The 13,954-nt window shown below is 31.1% G+C and overlaps 1 protein-coding gene across 2 annotated transcripts; it reads right to left on the reverse strand.

Moving 5' to 3' along the window:
* Positions 1 to 551: 551 nt before the first annotated feature.
* On the reverse strand, positions 552 to 11,132 carry LOC143082094 (DNA damage-regulated autophagy modulator protein 2-like). 2 transcript variants are annotated; one of them, XM_076257645.1, is made up of 7 exons: positions 11,005 to 11,132; positions 9,162 to 9,311; positions 8,349 to 8,416; positions 7,982 to 8,124; positions 5,397 to 5,574; positions 4,603 to 4,679; positions 552 to 2,805 (listed from the first exon to the last, which is right to left on the reverse strand). In XM_076257645.1, the coding sequence occupies exons 2-7, from the start codon at positions 9,284 to 9,286 to the stop codon at positions 2,605 to 2,607; spliced, it is 792 nt and encodes a 263-aa protein (XP_076113760.1). In that variant the 5' UTR covers positions 9,287 to 9,311; positions 11,005 to 11,132; the 3' UTR covers positions 552 to 2,604. The 2 variants fall into 2 exon arrangements, with proteins under 2 accessions (XP_076113760.1, XP_076113761.1); XM_076257646.1 differs by lacking the exon at positions 11,005 to 11,132 and adding an exon at positions 10,681 to 10,776.
* Between the last annotated feature and the right edge of the window lie 2,822 nt (positions 11,133 to 13,954).

Genomic DNA, 13,954 nt, shown 5'->3' on the forward strand with positions numbered 1-13,954 from the left:
CCCCTAATTTGTTGGGACCAAAACTCCCAAAATCAATCCAAACCGTCCTTTTGTGGTCATACACCTTGTGTTAAAATTTCATAGATTTTTATTAACTTATATTAAAGGTATTGTGCAAAAACCAAGAAAAATGCTATTTTGGACCTTGTTTTGGGCTCCTAATTCCTAAACTGTTGGGACCAAAACACCCAAAATCAATCCCAACCTTTCTTTTATGGTCATAAACCTTGTGTTTAAATTTCATAGATTTCTATTTACTTTTACTAATTAAAGTTCGAGTGCGAAAACCAAATGTCTTCGGACGACGACGAAGCCAACGTGATACCAATAAATGACCAAAAAGTTTTCTATTTTTGCGGTCATATAAAAATAAATTCATCAATATCAAACTTGACCACCATTTTGTTATCAGGAATATAACTGCATATTGAAATGTTCATTAAACCTGTTAAATATCAGGGGGTACCGAGATTAATATGTACGTGAATGTTTAAAAAAAAATGAAGATTCCAATTTGATATTTGATGACAATAAAATATAATCAGGTAAAATTGCATATCTAATTTTTAATAAAATCATATATGCATATAAAGAATAACTTGGTATGTAAAATGAATTAAACTCATGTAACAAACCAGATAATGATTTAATAACTGAAAGACAAAATGAGATATTATTCTGATTAAAATAAAACTGGACAATTGATTGGTTATCAATGCTAAAGACATGCATAATATGAAAATAAAATAGATCAAACGATTTTTATTCAACAAGTTAACAAAAATCATGCCTATGCAAAATAAAGCATAATCATGATAATCATAATTATAAGAGGAACATAAAATCATGATTATAAAGATAAAGCATAATCATGATCATGATGTTATCATAATTGTAAGAGGAAGACTAAATCATGATTATACAAGACAAAACATAATCATACCTATAAGAGGACATACTTAATCAAGATTAAGATATAATATTAAAGCAGACTTATGCTTTAAATCACCTACAATAATTCACATTATTTCTTTCTTACATTGTGACAATCTGTTTCCTGCATGTTCATGATGTGATTGATAAAGTAATATACATATTGAACATGGTCAAGTTTTCGACCTTCTAGCAAGGGCAGTTTAAAAAGAGATCAGAGCATAGAAGACCTATAGGATTTCCATTTCAATTTAATAACACAAGATTTGATTTGATTTCTGGTGTTTTAACGCCACTTTTAAGCAACACATTTAGGCTATTTCGTGGCGGTCAATTTTTATTGGTGGAGGAAGCCAGAGTGATCGGAGAAAACCACCAACATTCGATAATAACACAAGAAAATGCACTCTTAAAAAGACTAGCATTACTATTCAATAAAATAAGGAAAACATCAGTAAAAGTTTGCAATAATCATATAATGCACCAACAATGATGTAAATCATAGGTATTACAAACTTAACATAGATACATATGATACAATCAATAAAAACTTGATAAAACCAAGAGGACATAATCTGTATCAAACACTAGGATAGATCATACACGTTTTAACAGTTTATAATGAGATATGTCTCCTTTCATGTACTATAGACAACAACAAATTAACCATAATGCCATTTGTATGGGAATGAATACTTATCCTATAAAAAGGTTCTTATTCATGGAATCGCATACACCTTACAATCATTTCATACACAAAATAAAGTTTTGCTTATAAATAATAACTAATAAACTTACAAAACCTTGCAAAACTTTGGCCAATAAAGGTCAAGGTCAGATTATAGTATCTGAGAAATAAACCAAACATCAAAAACTTAACATTGTTCAATGAACCATGAAAAAAGGTCAATAGATATAGGAAGATGTGGTGTGAGTGCCAATGAGACAACTCTCCATACAAATAACAATTTAAAAAGTAAACCATTATAGGTTAAAGTACGGCCTTCAACACGGAGCCTTAGCTCACACCGAACAACAAGCTATAAAGGGCCCCAAAATTAAGCTCACATGAAAGCTACCAGACAGAAGTGTACATATTATACTCATACAATACACCAAATAAAGCTTATCTATTGCTTATCTGACAAACAAATAAAACCACCTTTAACATTGACCAATGGACCATGAAAATGAGGTCAAGGACACTTAATGTACCACAGACTGAAACAAATAAACATTTCCATTCTCAATTTAATCTATATATAAGGTATGGAGAGTCCAGTTTTTATAAACCTTTTAAAACATAAGATTTATACAAATAGTTTATGAAGTGTCCACTCAAGATTGTAATCACTGCCTCATATTCTGTGACTTTAGATGCAAGCAAGAAAATAAAACTATATGAAGCTATCTCTTAGAGAGGTAGAGTTTGAGACACCTCTTCATTAATGACATTTATAAACACACACAAAGGAATGCATGAAAGTTTATAACTGTCATAAAGCTGCATAATGACACACATTCTTAATTTCTAGTAGATCAAAGACTTAACGTCATAGTTCTATAAAACTCATTACTGACATGAACAGGGTATGTTTGGTTTTCACTGAAGCCTGTAAAGCATGGCACTTTATCACAAATAAGTCACAGTACTTCTACCACTACTGTCTATCAAGATAAGAGTGGTCTTCTCTCATCCACACGTTCACTGATATCTTCCGTAGGTTCTACATCTAAATGTCGGACTAGAACTGTGGCTACTATTCCTAGCTTTACTTTCTGGAAGTCTCTGACAAATGTGAAGAAAAAGAGGAGAAATGTAACGGCTGTCACCCATTCTGATATAGTACTGATTATGTGGGCTGTAAATCCCTGAAATATAGGTCAAGATTATATGGCATGGTTAACGTACGTCCAAGCAAAAATGAACAAAACCGATAGAAAACGGTTAATTTAAAATTGGGACTTCATTTGATAACAGATAGGCCAAAGCTTAAAATCAAATTCATCCTCCATAATAACTATTACATTTTGAATTCCTTATAAATGAAAAGTTACAAGCATTCTGAGAGTATTACATGGCAATACATAGTCCCCTACCCGTTAAAAAAATATTTTAATTGAAGAAAATTCTAACTTGATCTATAACTTGTGGTGGAGTATGTAACTACATAAAAATATCAAGTCAATATCTTCAGGCATGAGGAAAAAAGTGTTGAAAACTGATTTTTATGTCCAAAGACCATAACTCTGCACAAAATCATCAGACTGGAACAAAATTTCAACGTGATCTGTAAATTGTCATGATAAAACTGCATACTATTCATCAAATCAATATCTTCAAGAATGACAAAAAGTTAAACAAGTGTGAATAAACTGATTATTTTAGTGAATTTACACATGGCTTGGGCAATGATATTTGTTAATTATATCCCTCGCTGACAATGAGGATAAAATTACAATATCATGGCTCAGGCCATGTGTAAATTTCAAACAAACTATGGCTTCAATGAATTATTCCTAAAATGAAATATAGATTATTATCTATATAAAAAAGTTCACTTCATCCAAAAGAGATTTAAAAATATAACATTAAAAAAATTAGTTTATACAGAATAACAAACAAACCTACCACTAAATTCTTCAAACAATTTACCAAAGAAAAGGGAACAAACCCAAAATGTCATTTATCATTAATTCAATGTCTTTAAAATATTGGTTAAAAAGGAGCTATTTCCCTTTGAAAAAAAATCTAGTAATTAATCAGTACATGTATATTGTCACAAAAATTTAATTCTAGGGAAAGGGCTTGAACTAAACAAGGAGTAAAGCTAATTTCGTGAAAATTGAACTTGACCTGTAACTTGTAATGATAAATATAGATTCTTACATTGATACAGATTTTTACATAGTTACTCATGGATTATCGGATTAAGTCCGAGACGAAAATCCCCTTCGAGTGCCTTTCGCATTCCATGAAGTTGTCAATTTCATTAGCACCTGTTAGCATATTTTGATTCATCCAGTTAGCTAAAGAGGTTATGACCCTTAAAATCATCCAATGATATTTTGAGATCACTGGAAACCACACATTGATTAAATTTTTTTATACAATGGGTTTCGGAAAGGGATAAATTTCCATAGAATTAGAGAAAACAATACACCTAACATGCCTAATATCAAATCAATATCTGATTCAAGCATGATGAAAAAAAGTCAGGAAAACTGTGAACGGACAGACAGACAGAAAGAAGGAGAGCAAACCTAAAGTCCCCTTCGATTTCATCGATAGGGGACTAAAAAACATACAAGTCTAACAAAGAACAGAGGCTCCTGACTTGCATATAGCTATGTATTACTTTGTAAGATAAATGTTGTCAGATGTTATAGTATAGTCACCTCTGAGTGCTATGCATAATAAGCTCCAATTCAAACATATTTCTACATCAATAGGAATACTGGGAAACAAATGCTCTCAGACCATCTAGTCCTTATAAAAGAAAGCAACTCCATTACTTTTCAGTTTGTACATCCTTTCTGTTTTAGTTTTACAAATGCAAAATTTCAGTTCAGTATAAAACAACTTCAAATCATATCCAAAATGATGATATATGGGTTGTTGTATCATCAATGAATACCCCAAATCTCCTTTTATTATATCAATCTCACCCCATCTTCTGGCTTCCATTTTGTTTTATCTATATGTCCATGTACTTGTATTCTGGATATTGCGGCTGAGACAAATGCTGATTACTGGTTAAGGAATTTATATACAACGGTAAGCTTAGTTTTTCAATGTCAACAGTTCAGTTTTACAGCAATATCTAGTGACCTAATTTTGTTCAAAACAGCAAGTAAACTTTTTAAAAAGTTATAGTTATGGTATTAAAAATATCTGTATTGCTTCAAGATTGTTGAACACTGTGCAATACTTTGTATTAAGAATTGAATGCTCTTTTTTAAATAAAATTAATTGCAGAATGACACGAGATTGCTGCTAACCAATCAAAATAACATATTATAAATAAACATACATCAAACAAACATACATTTTTTGTATATAAACTAGGCCGTTAGTTTTTTATAGTTTGAATTGTTTTACTTTGTCATTTCAGGGCCTTTTATAGCTGAATATGCAGTATGGGCTTTGCTCATTGTTGAAGACTGTCTGGTGACCTATAGTTGTTAATTTCTGTGTCATTTGATCTCTTGCGGAGATTCGTCTCATTGGCCATCATACCACATCTTCTTTTTCATATGTAATGTAATTATTGAAAAATAAATGCAAATTTTAACCGAGAAAAAAACCCCCAAAAGAACCACTTTCGAAAAGACTTTTTTTCTTTATACATCAAACATGCAGCATTTAAAACTAAACAAAAAGATACCGATGATTGTACAAAACAAAACTATAATTTTTAAGAATATGAACATCAATTATCATAACACACAAATAAGGATACTTATGATCATAGCTGTTAATGCTATACATGAGATAGCTAATCTTATTCTACAGATCCTCAGTCCATTGTAGTCAGGGTTCATACGGTATGATAAAGAGGTCTGAACAAAAGCATAAATAACACCAACTCCAAGGACAAGGGCAGCACCAGTCACATGTACTGGCTCAACATTTGTCTCCTGTAAAATAAAGGTTAAAATGTAGGACATACAAGAAACCAAGAACCAGGGCCGCACCAGTCACATGTACTGGCTCAACATTTGTCTCCTGTGAAATAAAGGTTAAAATGTAGGACATACAAGAAAACAAGGATCCAGGCCGCATCTGTCACATGTGCTGGCTCAAAATTTGTCTTCTGTAACATAAAGGTTGAAATGCAAGATTTAAAGAAAACACTGGGATTAAACTTCCAAATATGCTGGATCAACATTTGTCACATGTAAACTAAAAATTAAAATTTATGTAGAACCACTGTGTATATTCAGTACACCGGTTATAGGTACTAACCAAGCAGGCATGATCGATTTTGACCTTACAAGGTAAAGCAGATCTTTGTTTTGCTTTATCAATATTCAATGTACATTTCTCAACATTTGAAATTCCTGCTCCCAAATAATTTTTGCATCACTTTTTTCCTATTCATAAAACAACTTTGATATTCAAATAAGAACAATTAACTTTATCATGCGCAAATAGTTGCAAATTCAACACCCACTTTCAATTTCGATACAGTTGTTGAGACATTTACATGTTTTATCTGAAAGAAACCTAATACAGGGCAAAAGTAATAGTCACCAATCATAAACCTACCTGTGATTACTCATTCCTTGAAACTGTTTGGGTAATAAACAAGTATATAAATAAAGTTTTTGTTTACAGTGTACAACAACTTTTAACTATGCACCGTACATAAGAATTTATGTGGTCAGCTAAACACTGTACACAACCCTTCTTTAGGGATAAAATATCGAATAATGATATATGTATGAAAGATTTCAATGCCGATTATAGAAACAGCTATACTTATTACACACACACATTGACCTTCTATCAGAAAAAGAGTTGCAATGAATATAGAATTATATCGGATGAGACGAGGGTCAACTTCTTTTACAAGTATTTGCACATGCTTTTAGTAATCCCTCTTGTTTTGGGAAAATAATGAGACATCTCTAATCATCAACCTTCAACCAAATCATTTCTTAAAACATCAATTATGTTTCGATTGAAGTACACATTGATATTATGTGAACAAAACAAAGATTTTTCGTTACCGTGTAAGATCAAAATCGCTCACGTCCGCTTTGTTAGTACCTATATCCGCTGTACGATGATACACAGTGAGAACAATTACAAGAAAATATATCGGAACTGCCAAATGTGCTGGATCAAGATTTGTTTCCTGTTAAATAAAGGTTTAAATATAGGATATAAAAAAAAAATAAAGTCCAAAGCTGTTTAGTTCTGTCATATGTCCTGGCTCAACATATGTCCCAAGCACAAAAAAGGTTAAGATTTAGGATATTCATAAATATACACTGACAAAAACCAATTTAGGGAGTTTTAAGTTCTTATTTCTAAAAAAAATGAAGGCATTAAACATATTAATAGCAAATTTAGAAGGAAAATACAGCAACAGGAAAATGAAAAGAAATAAGAAGCAGTTCATAAAACATAATAAACAGAAAACTCTCAATCCGTAAGTTTTTGTTATTGAATCAAAAGACAGGAATTACTTTATTTTCTTCACTTCAGCAATACAATAATTGTTAGTTCTATGTACCAGGCTAGTTTTAAACAATCCTTGATCAAAGAAAGACAACTCTGATTCAAATCAAAGATTAAAAGGGATCATACAATCTATGCAAAATCATTCTTGGTGATGATTTTTTTCTAGATATGATGTTGATAAGACACATTTCTCCATCAGGTAATAGATGACAAGGCTGTAAACTAGAGCATATTCATCAACACCAACACTTTTCACAGAATATTACAGGTGAGCAGTTGAGGCATCAAAATAAAATTATTTGTAATAAGATATGTGCCATTTAAAGAAACTCAATCTTATTTTTTTAGCAACAGCAAATTCTTTAATTATTAGTTGTTAACAAATTTTAGATGGATTGAACTGACTGAAATTTGTATTTTTCCATGCCATATTTGACAATGAATTTAATGATAACTTAACTATAATTAATACAGAAACCTGGAAGTTAGCGACCATACTCAGTCCTAGGTAAGGAAAAATACCAAGAACCATAACTCTTATAAGATTATCAAACTATAGATAATATACAAACCTGGAAGTTAGCCACCATACTCAGTCCTAGTCAAGAGAAAATACCAAGAACCATAACTCTTATAAGATTATCAAACTATAGATAATATACAAACCTGAAAGTTAGCCACCATACTCAGTCCTAGTCAAGAGAAAATACTAAGAACCATAACTCTTATAGGATTATCAAACTAGAGATAATAAACAAACCTGAAAGTTAGCCACCATACCCAGTCCTAGTCAGGAGAAAATACTAAGAACCATAACTCTATGTCAGATAATTAAACTTTAATTAATATACAAACCTGGAAGTTAGCGACCATACTCAGTCCCAGTGCAGAGAAAATACCAAGAACCAGACCAGCTTTGTTTAAACAGGCAAGTTTTGTATCTTCCCCAACAGATATCTGTGATACCAGCTTATACCTTACATACATTGTAGCAATAGCTGAAATATATACAATTGTTTTGAGATATAAATATCTACTAGGTGATTACAATGCATGTTCTATAATATACCATTTTAGTTATCTTTGTGTCTAAATTTTTGTGTCTATAACATGTTTTGGCTTATATGACTCCCTGACTACATGCGTCATGATTCATCTTTAACTTGCTAAAACTTTGTCGATGCCTCAAAATTTGAAACAATTTCTGAATTTACAGTATTACCTAATGCAGCTGATATATTCAGGAACTGCCCAAAAATACAGCTCTCTGGTGGCTTGGTACCAGTGTCACTGAAATTAAAATATAACTAGTCAAGTAAAATTTAGAATGGAAATTGGGAACATGTCAATGAGACAGCAACCCAACCAAAGAGTAGAAAACAGGCGAAGGCCACCAATGGAAAATGTGCATTTATTCTGAAGAAAATCTAACTGGTTCAGTGCTTTGAATGTGTACTGAATGGCACTTGAGTCTGGGAGAACAGTATTAGTATGTTGTAATGTTACTTTAAACTAGCTTCTAGTAACTGACATTGACTCCTATTGTGTCTATTGTTTTTATAGTATTTGTTCTGGTTCTTAATGAATATACATCTATTGAGTTAAGACTTTTGAAACTGATTTCTTTAGTGTTTTCTTGTCTTTGACCACTGTCCCAAGTGGAGGGTTAATGACTTATTAACATGTTTAATCCTGCCACATCCTTTTTGTATCTGTCCAAAATCAGAAGCATGTAATAAATTCATCCAGTGGTTATTGTTGGTGTCTTTTTTTCCTTAGTTAAGTTGTTATAAATTATACTGTTAGTTTTCTCCTTAGATTTTTTCCTAAGTTAGGTTGTTATAAATTATACTGTTAGTTTTCTCCTTTGAATTTTTCCTAAGTTAGGTTGTTTTAAATTATACTGTTAGTTTTCTCCTTAGATTTTTTCTTCATGTTACAAATCAGGGTGTTTTATAGCTCAATATACACTATTGTAAAAGGCCCTTGTGAGAACACTGAGATATCTAAGATCTTTTAAAACACAAATACTAACCTTATGTAAGGAAAATATGGAGATACATCATGTCTTACAATGGCAATAATATAAGACACAATAAATGTGGCAAAGGAAGTCAATACCAACAAGATCGGTAAATAACTCAGACCTCTAAAACACATCGTCAGATCTAGGAGGCAGTTTATTCTGAAAAATAAAAACCAAACAATATGGTTCTCTCAAGAACTTGAAGTATTACTCTCAATATGATTAACTTTAAATCATGTGTCCATAATCTGCATAAAATAATCTGACAAACCTTCCTTCTATTTTTGGTTTTGCTAATAGTTATGTTTACATTTAAGGAAAATAGTACGAAAGATCTTCAAGCAGTGTCAGATTCTTGTTAGTAAAGCATGGTGACAGGATCTGTATTGATACTGATTTTATAAAAAGATATAAGAAGATGTGGTATGAGTGCTACTGAGACACCTCTTCATCCACGTAACAATTCGTAAAGTAGACCATTATAGTGAAAGTACACAGAACCTTGGCTCACACCAAACATTTGTAAACAAATAAAATGTTTTTCTATTTTCTCTCAGTTTTTATGTTACACATGCAGTGATAACTTTCAGTCAGGGGTACTACTTGTACAAGTGTATTTTATTTACTAGAAGAAGTAAAAAAAAATATACACATATAAGTGAATAAATAATGTTTGAATAATCTCCCCTTAATTTTCTAAAAAATTTACTTGTATAAGTAAATTTTTCTTACAATCCAACAAAAATCCTCAAGTTTTGAGATGTAAAATCATGCCTTTAATGATTTTTCCCAGGTTTGCTCAAATTTTTCCATTAAAGTTCAATGTTTCATCTCATTAATTCACCAAAGAAACTGATTGAGCAAAGATCTTGTATATTTGCGCAAGGCAATCAAAAATTGCTCCTTTGGGGCTTGTAAATGAGCAGTGTTATGAAGATAACGGACAAATGGGATTTTCATTGTCCATAAAATTACACTTAAATGATTAGTAATGACATCTGTAAAGGGTACACAAATTAAAATTCTATTAGAGCAAAGAAATCTTAAGATTTCAAGAAAAGAAGAAAGGATGATTTTTTTACTTATACAAGTAAAAAATTCTGAATGCCTAAGGGACATAACTAAGCCAATTTTTTTTTACCTATACAAGTAAATAAAATTCACTTGTATAAGTATCCTACAAATTTACTTATATGTGTATATTTTTTTTTACTTCTTCAAGTAAATAAAATACACTTGTACAAGTAGTACCCCTGACTGACTTTCTGCATCTTTCGTGTCATTAAAACCTACTGTAGACCAGATTAGCAAGGAATACATTTATAGTAGTCCAAATATTTGTGATGCTTTAGACATGTTAGAAGCTGCATCTTATTATTTAACAATTTAGCATTCATTTTTGATTACTATTTTTTTTCATTGACTTAAGTGATCTACATGTTTACATGCAAAAGCTCAAAATGGAATAAAAACTAGCATCAGTAAATATCATGATTATCTGGATTACATAATCATGTAGATGTCTTACCCTGTAAGTCTGTCTTAACTCCACTTAGTTATAACTGTGTTACAGATTAACTGTCTATAAAGTTTGAGGACAAGAACAAATGTTAATATGCAGGACCTGGCTCACAGTTATAAAAGTATCAATTTTATTGGAAAGTTTAATAAGGTTAAAATTATCTTATCTGAGGATAAAAATATCAATGACTATTTCTCATTTATAAACCATGGGAACATAAATATTATAGATTCATAGTCATGTGAATGAAATTATTTAGGTCAGACAATCATGTGATAAAATAGGTTTCAACTCAATTAACTTTGTTGACAGTTAAATCAAAATATGAACCTCTCAATTTAAATCCTTGTCAAGTATTTTCAATCCCTGGTTTTTCCTACAGCTACATTGTTGTTCCTTTATCATGATTATCATGTTTATGATTCCAGACTGATCTAAGGTGAGACAACTCTACATAGTATACAATATGTACTGCAACCCCGATCTCGGCCCTCATCACACAAATTGTAAAAAAAAAACCAGCCTTACAGTAGGTCTTAGGATTAACCATGTTTAATTAGTTTAGTTTAAACAATATTTTATTCAAATAAATTGAATTGGATTGGGCAACAGGCATTGCCTATGTAAGCCCTCTCCACAAAACAAGGTACAATATATTACATTCAAACAAAGCAACACATACACAAACATAAAGACAAAACAGAATTAATTTTTCAAAAATACCTCTTAGCTGACTGGAATGATATTTCAAATAGTTAACTCAGATCAAAAGTATGACTATTTTAAAATCCTTCAAATGTTAACTCAGAAAAATTAACCATGTGAACTGATATCTGTAATTTAAAAAGTTTTCTTAAATGGGAAAATTTACGACCGTGGAAAAAGTAACTTTGAAGCTGGTATAAATCAATATATTATGAAACGGTCTAAAGTGAACATCTGTGAATAGTCATGCTACTTTCTATAATCACACAAGGATGCTTTTATCTAATTTTTGTCATGGAATAAGAAAAAAATGAGTGTTATCGAAGTTGTATTCTTATTACAAACCAAATATATACTACTTCTGGACATTTTATTTACAGTTTAATGACGCTGAGACATACTATATAACATAAGGGAACACTGACCATTTAACTTCAAAGAGAGTTATGTGGATTTTTTTATACACGAGAATCATAAAGCGACAACAATTTATATTCCAACAGTTTTTTTTTCGACGCTATCAATCAAATTATTATTTTTCAAATTAAACACTATGAGGTTTGTGAAAAATCTGGATTTAGAATAGTTATTTTGTCTTCTGTTTGAACATTATATTTTTTTTCTCAACAAATTTGGGATCAGAAAATCAGAAAAAGCATACCAACCACCTTAACCATTTGAGTTGTCTCCACTTATTATGAAAGCAAAAATTGTAATTTTATGAAAAAAACAATAGTTGTAAACTTTTGTAACATACGATAAATGATAACTTTAAAGTTGACAGTAAATGTCATTATAATTCAAACTTGCTTAAATCAATACAAAATACAAAATCTTCTTCTTCTTTATATACAGAAAAAAGGCGCATGCCTGGTTTAACAATATTGTTAATGATTTAAAATATACATTTTTGATTTCGTAATAATTTTTCAATTTTTATATAATACAAATGTATCTATGTAAGTAATATTTTTCAATTTTTATTTTTAATTTTTGGTATAAGATAAAAACAAGATACATATTAAACATGTAGGTGTTTGTAAGTGTCAAGGAGCATCTCTCTAGTGGGTTTCTCCTTGAAGCACTCAGCAGTGGTGCTGCAGGCTATTGGTTCAGGTAATTTGTTCCAGTCTTTTACAGTTTGGCAGAAAAATGAAAATTTGTAATTGTCTTTGCTGCATCGAATTTGTCGGTATGTTTGTTCGTGGCTAGACCTGGTGTTTGATTGGCTTTTAATCAATATGTCAGTATGTGGTATGGCAATTTTGTTGTTTGTTATTCTATGGAACATATTTAATCTGCTTTTGATTTTGAAAATGACTGAAATCTTAATCCTTTTTATTTAATCAAACCACAAAACCAGTATTTGCATAAAAAAAAACTCACAAAAAGGACTTTTATTACTGTTCTTCATTCCAAAGACAAAACGAGGCCTTCACCACGGAGCAACTTTGTGAAACAAAAATATAACCCTCTTAACTCCACTATTCATGAATTTTGAATAGTGAATAGTGAACGTACTTCAGCCCGGTTCTCAACTCACTGTAAGTTTTAGACTCCTATAGCACCGGCTTGAGCGGAATTCTTTAATTGTAAAAATAATTTTGATGAACTAAGTAAGATGTTACACCACTATATCGGACCCTGTTAAAAAGAACGTGCCGAAAAGTAGGTATCACGTGAAAGATGAAATATTAGTGATCCTTGTAAAACACATTTGACTCATAACTGTAAATTGATCAAAACATGTATAAATGAAAAATTGAGGGAATCTTTTGCCTGTTCCTCATCTATAAAGTACCTGGTTATCCAGTACTGTCTTATATGTATTTAAACGGTATATTGATCCCTCCCCTCATATGTTTGAAATTGGAAAAGAAATAACGTGGATAGGAATTAGAACGTTTATGTAACATGGGACATCAGACATGAGCTGATATATTCATGTATGACCAACTGAGAAATGTACACACCATATGTAAACCAGTCATGCAAGATAAGGCAATACCATCATACCGATTCGGCGATAGGACTGAATCAAAGCTTACCTTTTAGTCTCAGCATCATTGAATATACACAGTTGAATACGATATTAGTTTAAAAAGTAGGAAGACGACAGGAATGAACAGAGGAAACAAACATAGATAACATATCCGATCAACAAATGTTAAATACGTTTTTCTCACTGTATTTTGTGATATTTCTAACATGGACATTTCGATAATTGTTCATTGTTTTGTAAGTAAAAAAATATGCAAAGACAAAAAAAAAAGGGGGGACACCTGTACGTATATTTTCAACCCTATCTATATTCTCTGTGTTATAACCAAGGCAGGAAAAATACTACATGTAGATACTGAAATGGTGCTTTTTAAATGAGCCTTTATTTATAGGTAAAGCATTGCAATGCTTAGCGCTATTTGTTTGGTTGATATTTTCACATGATAATGCTTATTTTTTTTCCACCACAAACAATATCCGTAACAAAATTTTCAATAACTATCAAACAGACAGTGCAGACAAGCAAATATACAAATTAAGCAATTCAACAGCAAAGCAAAGCATCAAGGTTAAT

Source organism: Mytilus galloprovincialis, chromosome 7, assembly GCF_965363235.1.
Source record: "Mytilus galloprovincialis chromosome 7, xbMytGall1.hap1.1, whole genome shotgun sequence".
NCBI classification, from domain to species: domain Eukaryota; kingdom Metazoa; phylum Mollusca; class Bivalvia; order Mytilida; family Mytilidae; genus Mytilus; species Mytilus galloprovincialis.